This window comes from Patagioenas fasciata, chromosome 5, assembly GCF_037038585.1.
Source record: "Patagioenas fasciata isolate bPatFas1 chromosome 5, bPatFas1.hap1, whole genome shotgun sequence".
Lineage (NCBI taxonomy): Eukaryota > Metazoa > Chordata > Aves > Columbiformes > Columbidae > Patagioenas > Patagioenas fasciata.
This window is the reverse complement of record NC_092524.1, coordinates 64,687,664-64,703,145: the sequence shown is the minus strand read 5'-3', so window position 1 is coordinate 64,703,145 and position 15,482 is coordinate 64,687,664. Positions and strand designations below refer to the sequence as shown.

The 15,482-nt window shown below is 44.6% G+C and overlaps 1 protein-coding gene across 5 annotated transcripts in view; it reads left to right on the top strand.

Moving 5' to 3' along the window:
* Positions 1-2,899: 2,899 nt before the first annotated feature.
* The window catches only part of SYT16 (synaptotagmin 16), a 119,801-nt gene continuing 107,218 nt past the window's right edge, over positions 2,900-15,482 (top strand). The window contains exons 1-2 of one of the 5 annotated variants that reach the window (XM_071809748.1): positions 2,919-3,121; positions 11,020-11,152. Coding sequence is in view for 1 of the 5 variants with exons in the window: in XM_071809746.1 (XP_071665847.1) it covers positions 3,109-3,121 (13 nt within the window). In the remaining 4 variants the exon portion in view is untranslated. Of the gene's footprint in view, positions 3,122-11,019; positions 11,153-15,482 lie in introns of all 5 variants that reach the window. The other 4 variants (XM_071809744.1, XM_071809741.1, XM_071809746.1 and 1 more) reach the window with 4 other exon arrangements.

Genomic DNA, 15,482 nt, shown 5'->3' with positions numbered 1-15,482 from the left:
AGGTTAAGCCAAATCTTCCAGCTGCATGGTATTGGGTTCTTCTCTTGAAGAGGAAGTTGAAAGAGATTTCTCTGTTTCCATTTCTCTCTGACTTGCAGGTATGTTCCTCAAGGAAGCCAAAGATTTAACACAGCTACAAAAGCTCATTTTTCACCTTCTTGACAGGCTGTTTTCAGCTACATGATTATTATTCCATATGTATGGCATAAGTTTAACATATTTAAGGAGTATGTTTAATACTGTTCCCCGCAGTGGCACTTTTTCATACCGGGATGGTTTTGTTTGCCTCTCCTTGCATCTTGGAACCATCCCAAGAGCTGAGTAGGAGAATTCTTCAGAATTTTCAGTATTCAGTGACATGGTTTTTCCTGCACACGCTTCCGAAAATTTTTTGCAAATCAACATCAGAAGCATGCAAAGGCTTGACTAGGGACAAAGGTGGGTGCATTCAACTAGCAGCTATTTTAGTATTTTAATTACGAAAGCAAGTGTTCTTTGTTTATAAAATTGCATAGACGTAAGGTGAAATTTATGCTTAAGGGTAGACTAAGAACTGCCAACTACATGCAGTGGTAACATTTCAAAGTGGTAAACCTGAGGATTTAGAGGCAGCTGTAAGCAAAGTTTCACAATGCTGGTATAATCTTTATACTTTGTTCAATCTCTTGCTGCAGTCTGATGAGCAATTACAGGCTTTGAAAAACAGGACAGGGACTTCCTGAAATGCTATATTGAAGCAAACAGCTGTCATAAAACAAAACAAAAACAAACAACAAAAACCAAACCCACCAATAACCAGAACATAAAGCCCACCACCCCAACAACGGTAAATTTAAACTTCCAAGAATGTTGTTTTCTAGTATCTGACTGGTTATAGCCTCTAATACAGTAGTCAAAGGCTGCAAGAAAACTTCACCTCTAACTTCCAGCTGACTGAGGAGTGAGGCAACATGACAGTGTGTATCTGGATGTTGTCACAGTTTCTGCAGATAAATTAGAGAAACAGAGTTTGGCTGAAACTTCTCCAAGATGGGTGTACGACTGACTGAAGAACGACATTCATCCCATAGTCCTCACCATTTCTTTGGCAAAGCTAAACCTCAAAGTGGAGTTTTGAACTAGTGCAACGCGATGTTTACAAGTACAGCGTGGGTGATGAGAAGCAGAAAAAGCTTTAAACACTTAGAGGTGACATCAGTTTAGAAACTGTTTAAGTGGAAGACATTTTCCAGTATAATTTTTATACTAATAATGGGAGAAATCAACAAGGTGTAATTAAGCAAAGGTAGGTGCAAAAGGCTGTACTTGGAAGAATGAATTAAATGCAAATAGCAGCTCGGAGATGCTGGTCTAAGCAGCTGTTGTCCACCTGGAGGGATGGAACCAGAGGTGGATCAGCAATGGGGGGGGTGACGTGAAAAGATCCCAGTGCCGTGGGTGGCAGTGGTGATCCATGTTGTGTACAAAGATGTAGAATAATTAAAGAATCCTAAAAAAAGGGCAACAAAAAGAAAACTGCAGGAGAGTTTAGTTTGGAAAATAAAGGGTTTGATAATGAATGGTCTTAATGGCTTTGTAATCATGTGTTTATGGAAATGGTGATTAATTGCTCTCCATTGTAACACAGCTATACAATTTACAACAACATGAATTTACTTGCTAAGATTTTGTTTTTCTGTTAAATAAACAGTTTGGCCTTAAACAGCAGAGTCAGTTTCACTGTAGGAGTTCAAAACAATGTTGGAAAAACAATATCATAGTAGTCTGAGGTGGACCTAATCCTGCTTTGGAGACAGGAGATGGACTAGAGGACACCTTGAGCTTTCTTCGTAGTCCCATACTTACATGTTTTATATAACAGGACCCTATGCACAGAGCTTATATCCTCTCATCACACATGCTTAGCAAGTTCTTCAAATGACACAAATATTTCATCCCTTCGTTTCTGGAATGTTTTTATTTTCAAGTTTATTCTGCTTCTGGAGTTGCCCATTCATATTTTACAAAGCTTGCTGCAGGGACCTGGCTACCTCACCCTATTTTCATCTTCGTCCTCAAATCTGGGTATCCAATTTCAATACTTCTCCGTCTGTATGCAACCCAACACTCGGAAAGCGACTGCAAGAACTTCGTGAGCTACAAGGGGTTGAGAAATGTGCTAAACCTGTGTCTTGCTCCTGGCACTGCAGTGCTTGCGTGAGTCTTCTCTGTGCTGTGCTGTAGTTTGGCTGCAACAGAAACACCCAAACCATAATTGTATTGCAACAGCTTGATCCTTCTGTAACAGATACCAAACTGCTTCCTCTGTGTTTAAAAGGCATTTAGATGAGGTTCTTAGGGACATGGTTTAGTGCTAGAGTTAGGTTATGGTTGGGCTCGATGATCCTGAGAGTCTCTTCCAACTGAAATGATTCTACACTTCTCTTTAGTCATAGAAACGAACACCTGGATGTGGAAAATAATGGAGGACGCAAGGGTTATCAGAGATGGGCAGTAACTTGTTTCTTTAGAAGAGTTGTGTATGTGTGATGAAAAGTGAAGTAGCATTTAAATCTTAGGGATAGGCTCAGTGCAACCTGCTGTGTCTCCAGATGAGTTTTGGCCCAGGGCTGCATGTTGGCAATGCCCATCCAAGTGAGGGTGCAGTTGGCCGTTCCATTTTATGCACGCTACCAACAGGCCAATGCGGTCCTCAGGACCCGTGAAAAGACACGGCACGAAATTTTGGAAGGTGAGGTGAAGCTGCCTACACTCCCAAGGTGGATTTTTCTGCAAAAATCCCACGGAGTCCCGCCCGTGCTGTGCACAACCCGGCTGATGCGGCTGCGAGCCGGCATGTGCCGCCTCGCCCGCTCTCCCCCCGCAGCCTCCGTGCGGCCGGTGCTGCCCCGGGGGGGCGGCAGCGCCGCTCGTTCCCGCAGCCCCTGGGGATCCCGCTGCCGCGCCCCGCTCCCCCCTCTCTCCCTCCCTCCCCGCGCCGAGGCGGCGCCGTGCGGGTCAGCGCGCCCCCTCCCCGCTGCCGGCGGCGGCCCGGGCCGCCTCCCCCCGCCCGCCGGGCTCCGCCGCCATCGGGCAGCCAGCGCGGGAGGCCGGGCCGGCGCCGCGGCCATGGAGACGGACGGTGAGTGCGGGCGGCGCCCAGGGCGGGGGCGGCCTCCCCGGGGAGGCGGCTCAGGCACCTGCGGCGGGGGAGCCGCGGGGAGCGGGCACGGCGGGGTGAAACCGGGCCCCGCTGCGGCGGCCCTGCCCATGGGACCGGCGGGGAGGATCCGCAGCGGGGCCCGGGGCTGCGGTGACCGGCTGGGTGGGAGAAGGGGGTTTGGGGGCTGTGTGTCCCCTCCCGAAGGAAACCCGGCGGTGCCCGCTCCTCTCGCCGCCGGGTTCTCCCAGGGGATGAGGATGGTGATGATGATGGTGTGTGTGACTGTGCCTTCCACACGGGAAGAGATGGCAGGTGGATGCACATGGACAGGAATTTTAGTGAGAATAAAGGAACAGGAAAGCTTGCTTTTAAGATACTAATGAAGAACAGGTGTTCTTGTAATTACAGGAGACTTGCCTGTGCCTGAGAGACTGATTTTTTGGGTTTTCTGACCACACTGTAATATGAGTAATTTTAGGGATATTCACCTTCTGGATTTTGATTGATTAGGCTGTTGCTTGATGACATGTATCACCATGGCTTAGGTCTTGCCTTCAGCATTGATGCTGCTGCACAGAGGGCAGGTATTTCTCTTAATATTTCAGGTCACAGCGCCAGCGAGTTAAAAAACCTGAATTGCTACTGTTAGCCACAGTCCTTGGCAGCCTTCTGATTTACTGTAGAAACACCAACACCAATGTTTACTGAAAACTGCTAGGTGGATTTCGCTGTATCTTTTGCCAGGTTGGGAGAAAATAATCACGTGAGCCATTAAGAGATATCAGGATGGCATGTGGCAGTTTATAAGCCCTCAGGAACAAAAACTTAGGCTTGAGTTTTTCAAAGAGATTTGATTTAATGGAGAGTCTAATTTCTCTCTTCCTTTTGTCATTCGGTGATGTTCTCTCGTGTTTGCTGTTCCCCCTTTTCTTTTGAGGCTGCGTTGCTAAGGAAGGGTCATCTTGGGCAAGGCCCAGGCTGATGTGATGTGGAGTTGTTCAGTGCTTCGAGATGGTCTTAGGAGAACTGGAAACTGACTTGGTTTGTTCAGAGTAGTAATACACTTTAACCTAGCAGAATTTGTTTTATTAGTTAGATCCTCAAAGCAGAGATCCAAAGGCATTAATAGCGCTCAGTACATAATTATAATTACTTTATATGTTATAGCATTTTACGAATTAATAAAAATATCGTGGGTTGGCTTTTCAGGTCTGTTCCTGCTGCACAAAGTGGATAATTGTACAGTATTTAGTTAATTAGATGTCCTTCTGACCCAAAAGTCAGGGGAACTGTTGCTTCGTTCCTTAAACAAGAGCAACTCTATCTCCTCCAAATACTTACAAGAGGCATCATTTATTTAATTAATGTCTTCTTCTGGTAGTGAGCTCAGTCTTTGGGCTGAGGTGGTTGGTGGGTGACTGGTTAAGGTGTGGGAACAGCTGAGCTCTTGGATCCTGGGCTGTCGGTCTCAGGTGTTCAGGAGCCCCGGATCAGCTGTGAGGACAGGCTCTCCCAGCCTGGCATTGTAACAGGGGTGAGAAGAGCACCAGGTGAGATTTCCTTTTGTAGGTTGTGGCTCTGAGATCGGACCTGAGCACCCAGAAGGTCAGTGTTCTTTCTAGTGAGGGGAAATTAGAGGATTTTTTTTTCTAGGATTTTAACTTCATCACATTATGCTCTTTTTTTCACTTATTGTGTGAGAAGATTGAACCTAGAAAGCAGCAAACAGAACATTAAGCAGTTTTATGGCGCTGTAAGGTGACTTCTCACAAGCCCAACAAACACAAGGGTTGGGATTCACCATGATCCGTGCATTGATCACTGTGATGGCGAAGAGCTGATACAGTGATTTTAAGTGTAAGAAGGCAGCCTGGAGACGTATGCATCATCTCATGGTTCAGGTGCTGAAGCTCTGGTGTGGAGCGTCATTTCCCAACATGTTTTTAGCTGAGCTTTACTTGAGAAAATTGGAAATGTTGGTGCTATGTTAGTTGCTGTTCCTTGTGATTCCTTCCATGTGTTGCTGTCCTGGGCCTGCCACCTCCTCTTGCTGGTGCACCACCTCCTCTTGCTGGTGTCACAGCAAGTCCCAAGCTAATAAGCCCTACTAAACCCGTCTGACTTGGTCCAGAGCCACTCAAGTATCTTCCAGTGCCCAGTGTTTTGTGTGCCACTCCAGACCTGGCAGACTTAATTTTTTTCTACCCCGCTCTTAGTCATCCTTTAAACTTGAGATACTTGCTCTGCGGTGTCCTGCTTTCAAGGCTACTCACGTGCTTTGCATTCATTAAGTTACTTGGTGGCTTGCAATGTCTTATCTTGGTAAGCATATCTAACAGTTAGTTACTCATCTGTTTGAAAATTATTAAATGTTTTGATTGAGAAAGAATAATCTGAAGTAAAAAAGACGGGAGGGAATCCTAGTCTTAACATGCATAATCTGGCATTCCTTGGACTTGGTGTACTTGTATTAAATTCCACTCAGATATAAACTATGATTTTTATTAACGTGGGCAAATTTGGATTGTTCTGTTTAGCTTTCTATCTAACAGATCCCAACCCTGCCTGTTCTTGCCTGCAGCAGTGGCATCATCAGCAGAACGGGGGGTTCTTTGAGAGGGTCCTGATAGCTCAGGTAGTGTTGACTTCTGTCCTTGTATCAGCGCTGGTCCTCAGAGAAGGGAATAATAGTCAGAGGGTCTCTATTCTTCTGTGATTCTGGGCTGCCAGAAGAGGTGGTAGTGATGACAACTTGAGGTGATCAGAGATATGTGCTACAGCAGTCTGCTCAGATTTTGATTGTTAAATAATTCATTGTTCCTACTGGCTGGAGGATCAGAAGCGAGGAAGGTTTGTTCTCCAGTAACTTTGGCTTCAACTCAATTTGAAATGAGTATAGCTTGGACACAGTTCGGATCAGTGCTAGAAAGGAATCTGGACAGGCTGGATTTTTGGGCTGAGGCCAACTGCATGAAGTTCAACAAGGCCAAGTGCCGGGTCCTGCACTTGGATCACAACAACCCCAGGCAGCGCTGCAGGCTCGGGGAAGAGTGGCTGGAAAGTGCCTGGCAGAGAGGGGTCTGGGGATGTTGATTGACAGCAGCTGAATATGAGCCAGCAGTGTGCCCAGGTAGCCAAAAAGGCCAACAGCATCCTGGCTTGTGTCAGAAATAGTGTGGCCAGCTGGACCAGGCCAGTCACTATTCCACTGTACTTGGCACTGATGAGGCTGCACCTCGAACATTGTGTTCAGTTTCGGGCCCCTCACTATAGGAAAGACATTGAGGTGCTGGAGTGTGTCTGAAGAAGGGTGAAGGGTCTGGAGCACAAGACTGATGAGGAGCAGCTGAGGGAACTGGGGCTGTTCAGCCTGGAGAAAAGGAGACTGAGGAGAGACCTTATCACTGTCTACAACTACCTGAAAGGAGGTTGGGGCATGGAGGGTGTTGGTCTCTGCTCCCAAGTAACAAGTGACAGGACAAGAGGAAATGGCCTCAAGTTGCACCAGGGGAGGTTTAAATTGGATATTAGGAAAAATTTATTCATAGAAAGAGTGTTGGGCATTGGAACAGGCTGCCCAGGGAAGTGGTGGAGTCACCATCCCTGGAGGGGTCTAAAAGACATGTAGATATGGTGCTTAGGTTTAGTTGTGGGCTTGACAGTGCTACATTAATGGTTGGACTTCATGATCTTAAAGGTCATTTCCAACTTAAATGATTCTGTGATTCTATGGTATCCTCACAGTATTAAGTACATTCTATACGTTTTTAAATTAAAAACCTCCTAAGAGAATATATTTAAAAGAGGGGATATACATGTGACTGTTCAGAGTAGTTTTAAATACTGGCAATATATTTGCTTTCATTTGAAAGTTCATGTCATTGCATCTGGGTTTTCTTTTTCCTGGCTTGGGATGTGTGGAGAAACCAGCAGCGTTATGGGGACGCCCAAGTTCTGTACCACAGGTCTGTGGCATTGGGGCTTAACCACATTTCACATTTGCAGCCCTGTTTGTGGTGTCAATGAGTGTGCTGGCTCTATTTCACCCAAAGGACACTTCACTCTGCTAAAGGTCTGTTGGTCATTTGAACAAGCTCTTAATTAAAAAATCTATACCTTTGTATTTGTATCATTTCACGTACATGGGTATCACGGTGACATAATGTGGCACTAATACTTATTAATGCAGTTGTAAGATCCCAGGCACAGTAACTGAATCCTGAGTGAATTATTCCCCTTAAAGAAGATGCCAAGTAGGGGATGCAGGTCTGGTATTGCAGCCCAAGGAGGATATTCTTATTCTCTTGGCTCTTAAAATCTTTGTTAATATGAAAATACAGGCAAGACTGGTAGATGCTTCTCAAAACAAAAACTGCAATCCAGAGTCTTATTGATTAGCTTCCTGTGTCTTTCTGGATGGCATGAAGATGTGGGTCTTGTGAGCTGGTTGCCCTAAGAGGTGATAAAACCTCTTGCACCTGTATGCTTGATGCCTGACTGTAAAATCACATCTAAGTGTGGAAGGCTTTCTTGAGTGCAAATGAAAAACCTGATACTGGAAATTAATAAATAATCAGAGCTGCTAAATTAGTTTTTCTGGTGGTGTTTTTTTGTGTGTGTGGTGGGTTTTGTTGTTGTTGTTGTGTTACCCCTTTTGTTTCATTTTGATGTAGTGTTGCTTAAATTCCTGCTAATCACAACCTACGTCACATCTGGCTGTGTGGAAAGCAAATCTTGCAAAATGCCTGCTTTGTGGAAAACATTGATTGCAATTGTATGTTCTTTTCTGAATACAGGAAGCACAGTTACTTTTATAAAGAGCTTGTATTTGTGCTTATGCACCTGTCTCCATGAGAAAACATTCAAATCCATACCCAGATTTCCAAACAGCTTGCGAAATAAATTGGACAACATTTCAAATCTCTTCCCTTCCTGTTTTGATTCAAGTGGGGTGTGTTCTCCAGGGATGCTGCCTCTGAGAAGAGTTTGTTTTGGGCATTATTATTTGCAAAGATAGGCAACTTTATATGCCTAGGAGAGAATGGGGAGTGCTGCAGCTGCAGAACTGGAATGCAGTTGCAAAATAAAAGCTTAAGGGCCGCTGTGCTTGTGGACCCTAGAGCCAGGCTTTTACAAAATATATTTAGAGGTTTGAAGACACAAGTGAGCTACCAAACCAAACATTTTTGAGCATGTGGGACACCTTAAATCAAATCTGGCCCCAGAGCCTTGCCGATAATGGCTGTTGCACTGATTTACTCTGCGTAGGTCACTGTGAGATGGGTCCCATTCAGTGCAGACAAGCAATTCAGGAGGAATTCTTGCGAGCGTGGTGGTGCGGCTGTGGGTGCCCTGGGACGTGGCACAGGAAGCTCTGCGGCAGCAGGAGCACCATGAGCGGTGCCAGGGCTTGCAAAACAACGCGCTGTGGCTCGTCTTTGCTCTAAGTAATGATGCCAGCGCTTCCCCACAGACCCATCTGCAGTAGTCTGAATAACTTATTGCCTGTTACCTTCTCAAAGTGTTGTTTTGGTTTCCATGCACGTGGAAAACAAGCGTGTACCATCTGGGTTTGTGGAGCCCTTCCATGGTGCTGCTCAGCTCTGGAGATGACTCTTATGTAAATAGGAGTAGTCATAACTATCAGGGGAAGTTATCCAAAAGCATCAGGCGGCTTTACTTTGAAGAACAGCCTCTTATGTGCCTTAGGTTGGCATCATGATTGGCGGGGTTAAGTAGTCGTTAAGGAGACCTTGTGTTCGCTTTCCATTTGTATGATCTATTGCTGATTGTTCTGATGGTGCAGTGAGAAAGTTTGATTAATTATTCAGCCAGGGCTCAAGTTTAGTCTGTTCTGGGGCTGGGAAGACACCAACTCTACAAACTGGGATTGTTACTTGCTATCTAGGCACTCAGACTTTGCAGTGCCTGTTCTTCATGTGCTTTTGGGAGATGAATTCCCGCTCAGAGGAGGATGTAGTTATCAACCATTTATCTGATGTGCATGTCTTCAACCTGTTACAGTGCCTGTAAACAAATAAAATTAGACATACTTTAATGAGTCATGGATGCTATGGACATGGATCTGTAAGTCAGACTGGTTTTGTGTCGAAGCATTAAATGAGCGGGTAAACAGCTGGTTAAAACTGTCAACAGCAATGTTGTCTATCAGCAGTGTGACCAGCTGCAGGATGCGGTTAAAGCAATGGAAAGTGACCTTTGTGGCAGCCTTCTCAGTGGGTATGAGGAAGGCAAGATGCCATTTGTGAAGTCCCGAGAAGATCATCTCACAGGAATGAAAATGGCAAAGACTAGGGAACGGAAAGGCTATGGTTAGATTGCAAAGAGCATATCCATACATTGTATAAAAATTAGGATGCTTCCTCTGTGTGAAACCCCAGAGCAAGTTCTAAGGCAAGAAAATGTCCTGATTTTAGGCCAAACAAAATTAGGACTGGTGCTTTTAGCCATGTTGAAGTTTCAGCTGATTCCCAAGACATGCAGCAAGAGCACTGAAAAGGCATGCCAAGGTCTAGTGTGGACAGAAGGTAAACCTGCAGTGGAGGCAGAGCTGTGGGTCATGAGCAAAAAGTAGAGACTGAGACTGGAAGGTGAAAAGGAACAAAAGAAAGGACAGGTCTCCTAGGAAGCTCAGGGAGATGAGGAAGGTGTAGAGGAGGATGGGAAGATGTCACAAAGGAAGAGCTGGAGGTGTGAAAGGAGGGATGCATGAGCCAAGAGAGGAGATGATTTGAAGAACTGACAGGTTGAGGAGGACATAGTGTTGGCCAAAGTAAGGGTGTTGGAAGGTCATCACAGAGCCCACTCTTCGTATACAAACAAATTACACTTATTCCTTTCTCTGCTTGTGGCATCACAGCTGCATTGCATGTGTGGAACAGCTGCATGGCATCTTTTCATTAACACAGTCCGGATTTCTGGCTTGAAATCAATTGTATGATGCTCTCTGGTGAAAACACCTAGTGAGAGGAGTGCAGGGGGAAAGGCAAAGATGCAATGGGGCTGGTTTATTTTCTTTTTTAGGGTACTCTCACCATTCTGGCCCCTCCATTTGTATCTTTCCTATCTCTCTTGCCCCCAGGCAGGAGGTTTGGCTGGGACTTGTGTTGGGCATCAGTCCTTGTTCTGCTGACTTCTTCAGAGATGGTGGCATTTTGCTTCCATTTGCTGTTTCTGTAGTGTTCTGTAATGAAGTGTGTTATATATAAGCGAGGCATTATTATTACCTGTATTATTATTATTGAGTTTTTGTGACTCAAATATACAAGGTGCCTCCAAGGAGTGGGGGTCAGCCTTAATTAGCCTTCATTTGCTTTGGTAGGGTTTGAGAGCATGGGAACTTGCAGATAGTGCTTATCCCTCAGCTGGCAGACACGTTTTCAGATGGCTGTTATGTTTAAAAAAAAATACAGTTTTGCAGGTACACAAACTACTTATTTTGGTCAAAAAGAAAAATTTGAAATGCTTAAGCATTTATTGTGAAAATGTGGATGTTGTCCGGAGAACCAGGTGTTTGCACAGCTGAAACAAAAATCTTTGGTGGCTGAACCAAAACCCAGTAGCTTTTAGGCAGATCTACTCAGCCCTTTGTGTTCTCTCACTGTGATTGAAGGAGAAGAGCTTTCTAAAAGAATTTAATGCTCTTCAGTGTGGTACTTTCTTTATTTCTAAGCATTAGCTTTTCAAATGGAGGGCAGATTCTGCAGACAGAGGGCACCTGCACACTGCAGATTCCTGCTGGTATTGTGAAATTGGCCTGAAGATAAGCATTTGAGCCACTTTTAAAAGGTAATTCTCAGGATCCTGCAGTTGTTATCCGCAGCAAGCAATTTGTAATAGATTTTTCTCTTTTTCAGCATTTAATTTTGCTCTGAAGGAGACAAGGAAGTGAGACTTGCAGCCAAGAGTAAATCTCAGGAGCGGCTGATCGAGGCCACAAGCCCTGCCAACAAACATGGACCTGCGAGGAGGTGGCATCACCCTGGCCTGGTACACAAAGCTCCGTGGCTGCCTTGAGGGTGCTCCCTTTCTGCAGCTTTTACCTGGTTTGCTTATTGCAGCCTGTTCCAGTAGTTTGTGCTGTTTAAACTGCTAAGGGGAATTATAAATTAACTAATTAACCCACAGCCCTGGTTCATAGACAGTCACATGCTAAGATACAATGATCCTTCCTTTTTAATAGACTATTTAAGAATCAAAAGCATGACTAAGATACTTCGTTGTCGGTGTGTTGGCTGCAGATATGATCTACCTGCTTCCTTAGACCTGTGTCTTGAAGACTTTAGCGGTGCTTTAGTGGTTTTAGACCAGGTGTTTTAGTGGTTTTGCAGCCAATTGTCACTGAAGTTATTTGGTCAGTGTTGCATTCACCCTCTCTTGGGAGCCAACAGTGAACTACATGTGGTCTCTCTCAGGTGTCGGTATAAATTGGTGCTTGTGCATGGGATGTTCAGATGAGGTGTGCTTGGCAGTGTGGGTGAAAGTCAGATATTGATGTTGCTGGCCTGACGGGCAGAGAGGAAAGGTGTTTTGGTCATTGATAGAAGACTGGCTAATCACGCTCAAGAAACACAGGTTTTAATAAAACTATGTGTGGGCAGAGAGTTCCTCTTTAGGGCAGAATTGTAATGGATTTCTCAAGTTTGGCCGTTATAAATTGGAGAAAAGCATGGGAAGGAGTGTGTGTAGAAAAGATGACAGACACCAAGATTAAGAGAGGCCTTTGGACAAGACAGGTACTTGCTTCTTCTAGCAAAGATCTCCTTCAGTGAAATTATGGTGAGGGTCCTGCCTATAGGCTGGAGTAAGATATATGTGGTTATAAAAGTGGTTTTCCACAGTATCTTTACATGCATCTCCAAACCAAGTAACTGTGCGGTTAATGTTTGAGTTGTAGTAGGTGACAAAATTCACTTGGCCAAGTTTCAGAGAATTATTTCAGACAACTCACAGTCCTGCGACTTTCTATCCCCAAGGACAGGGCAAGCCTGAAAATGGAGGAGTTGGATTCTCTGGCAACATGAAACATCCCAGGAAAATTCAGAAATACCCACATAGTGGCAAAGCCACTGTTTGAGTCAATGTGAGAGATGTCATTGCAGGACTTCTGTTTGAAGAAGGCTTGTCTTTCTATGAGAAATGCTAGTGGGAGTGTTTTTGGCACTTTTCAGAACTGTGGGTTAGAGTACCTGGATCTCAGGAGTTTCCAATGAATTGCTGAGATGTAATGGCTCTCCTGTGTTGAGGTTTGTTGTTGTTTGGTTGGGTTTGGATGGGGTTTTTTTTGGTGCTCTTTTGTACTGGACAAAATGAGCCTGAAACATATTATCAGACAATGGCAGAGGGGAATGAAACACTGTCTATTCTAGAGTGGGTATTTCCTCTCTCTTGTTTCCTAGTGATTCTTTGCAACCAACATTTCCTATCAATAACTTTTTGTTGAAAATAAGCAGCTTTACTGTTAAAAGCCAGTTTTGCATAACATGCTATGGTTATGCTTTGTGCTTAAAAACTTTGAGTCAACCCTGAAGCACAACACAATCACCATAAAAATCACGCACAAAATGTTTGATGTGTGGGAGGCTTTTGTCCTCTTACTTGTTTTGAGGCAGCTGAAATCCTCTGAGTTTCTTTCCAGAGGAGCAGATGAAAGGAAAGAAGGCAATTTTTCATTGCCACAAGGACTAGGAAGTTATTTGTGATAGCAGCTGAGATTCTCACCTCATCATTTGCTTCAGGATCCACACATTTAGATAAAATACCTATTGATGTTTGATGAAAGCTTAGAGTTTAGGTAGTGAAGTTGTGATAGGTGCATTTAAACAGTCCTTTAAAAAACCGTGTGTGCTCCATGAAGCATGGGTATAGTTACAAGATATTTTATTTTTCAGTTTCAAAAATGACTTCAGACATTCTGTAACTTTGACCCTGCAATTACATTCATTAGTCCGCATGTGGGTGATACAGCAGAGCGGGAAGCCCTGCTGAGAAATGAGTCCAAGCAGTTCTGTCGCTGCACTTCAAAGTAAATGCTTGTTAAGGCTTTACTGAAGCTATAATAGATGAGATGTACAAACGCTCACAGCATTTTGGAGCAATGCTTTGGGTTTTGTTCTGCAGTTTGAATTACTTGATTTGTTACCTGCATTTCAGTATAAAAATAATAAGCATTCTCCCCCTTAACTGGGATTTTATAGGCTTGTATCATAGGCTTTTAAACAGAAGCAGAGTGCATTTCATGATGCAGAAGTCAGAAGACAGCCTGTAAACAAATTAAGGTGTATTTTTCTTGCCGTGTTTTATGTTGGGAAGTTCTGCCATGTTTTTAAGGCAGTCCACAATGAGAGATCAGACAGCCTGAAGGCTTTTTGTCTGTGTTATTCACAATGCTGTGTATCAGGGGTGGTCAACCTACCTGGCTGCAAGAACCGCATGCCAACACTTTCATGCAGCTGAGAACCATATGATGTGCACCTAATGTCATGGAGAACCATAGTAAGTGATGCTTCATAGGCGGGAAGATGCAGTGATTCCACTGCTCAGTTACAGCGTCTTGACTGTATCTGATGATCCTCTCATTTTAGCCCAACCTCTTACCTTTTTGATTACCCAGGAACTTTATGGCTGGCCACATGACCTTGTCTGTCCAAATTGACGAAGTGCTCCAAAATGATCGAAGAGTTGTAATTTAGTAAAGACAAATGGAAAGTGCCACCCTGAAGGAGGAGTCCTCAAACTGATGGTTGTACTGGCTGCGCTGGTACAACTCGACACGTCCCAGTTTGGTGCTGCTCATGGGTTTCCTCTTCATTACTGGGACATGCTGTAGCGTGTGCTGTCATGGTCAAGAGGGACAGAGGAGGCAGGAGATGTGCTATTCACTACCACTCTGAACGTTGGTTTAGGTGTGTCTCAATGAAATCCCTCAGGCCCTGTGAGGAGGTCAGGGTGAGAGTGTTGCCATGTGCTCCAAAATCGTGACCCAGGGCTCCTCAGCCTGCTAGATAATATGGAAAAATCAGTAGTTTCAAGTCTCAAAAAGACCACACGTTCTGTATGACTCTTTGACCTTTAGTTTGCCTACCTCTGATTTTCAGATATTTTTTCTGCAAACATAGAATCATTGTACTTGGAAGAGACCCTTAAGATCATTGGGTCCAACTATAACCTAACTCTGGCACTAAACCATGTCCCTAAGAACCTCATCTATACATCTCTTTACCACCTCCAGGGCTGGTGAACATGTGAACTAGAAAACAAAAAAAAAAAAAATAAAGCAAAGCTGAATTTCTCTTTTGTAATGACATGATTCCAAGAATTACAGATTTAAGAAAAACAACAGATAACTTAAATTTGATGTCAACTCTGCCAACAGAGATGCAGGTCCCCCTTTTAGGGAAAAAGGAGTGGATTAAAGGTCTGCCAGTAAGCAGTATCTTGCAAGGGGTGACTGATTCTTGCAAGAACATCTGTTCTCAGTGCTTCCTCAGCAAGAACCGAGCAGGACATAGTCATATATTTGTGTGCTGAAGGCACAAGGACAGACCTCCAGAGCTATTCTTCTTCTCATTTACTTTCCTATTGCTTTTGTTGCCTCTTCCCGGTTCAGTTCTTTCCTCTGAACTTTTCTCGTCTCCTGCCTGGCAGAGGGACACCATCAGAGCTTCTGCTGTTGCTTTGGTTTGTGTTTTGCCCTCCATCGAGACCAGGGGAAGGAGAGTCGAGTAGGGCCAGCCCCTTGGGATGGAGAAGGAGCACTTACGTGCTCATATGGTGTTGCTCAGCAGCCCTTGTCTGCTGGGAGTCACCGAGCACCGTTCCTGAGTGTCACTTGCTGGAACCAGTAGATAAGTCATGGGCAGTCTGGGACTTCTCAAGTTTATTTGGAATGTTAAGTCCATGATTAGATGGTTCCAGAGCCGTGGCAATGGAAAATTAGGAGCTGTGCTTGGTATACTCACTCATGAATTGGAAACATTGAAGGAATGTTTCCTTCCTAGGCACTGCAGCAAGATCCATGATGAGCTTTTATAAGACCAGAAGCAGAATAGTCACACAGATCCAGTGGTCAGCCAGGTGTCTCCATGGGAAACCCTACAGCCAGCAGCCCGAGTGGGATCACTTCCAGTCAGTCGATATGAGACACGGAGCAGCACAGTGTGGAGATGTGTCCCTTTTTGAGACCGGAAAGAGGAGCCTTCAGCCTCCTGAACTGTTGCTCATGTTCTCGGTGGTTAACACCAGCAGCCACTGGAGTGCAAACAAGAAGTCAGGAGTGCCTTGTGCCAGGTAACCCTCTCACTAGTGCACGATGGAGTCA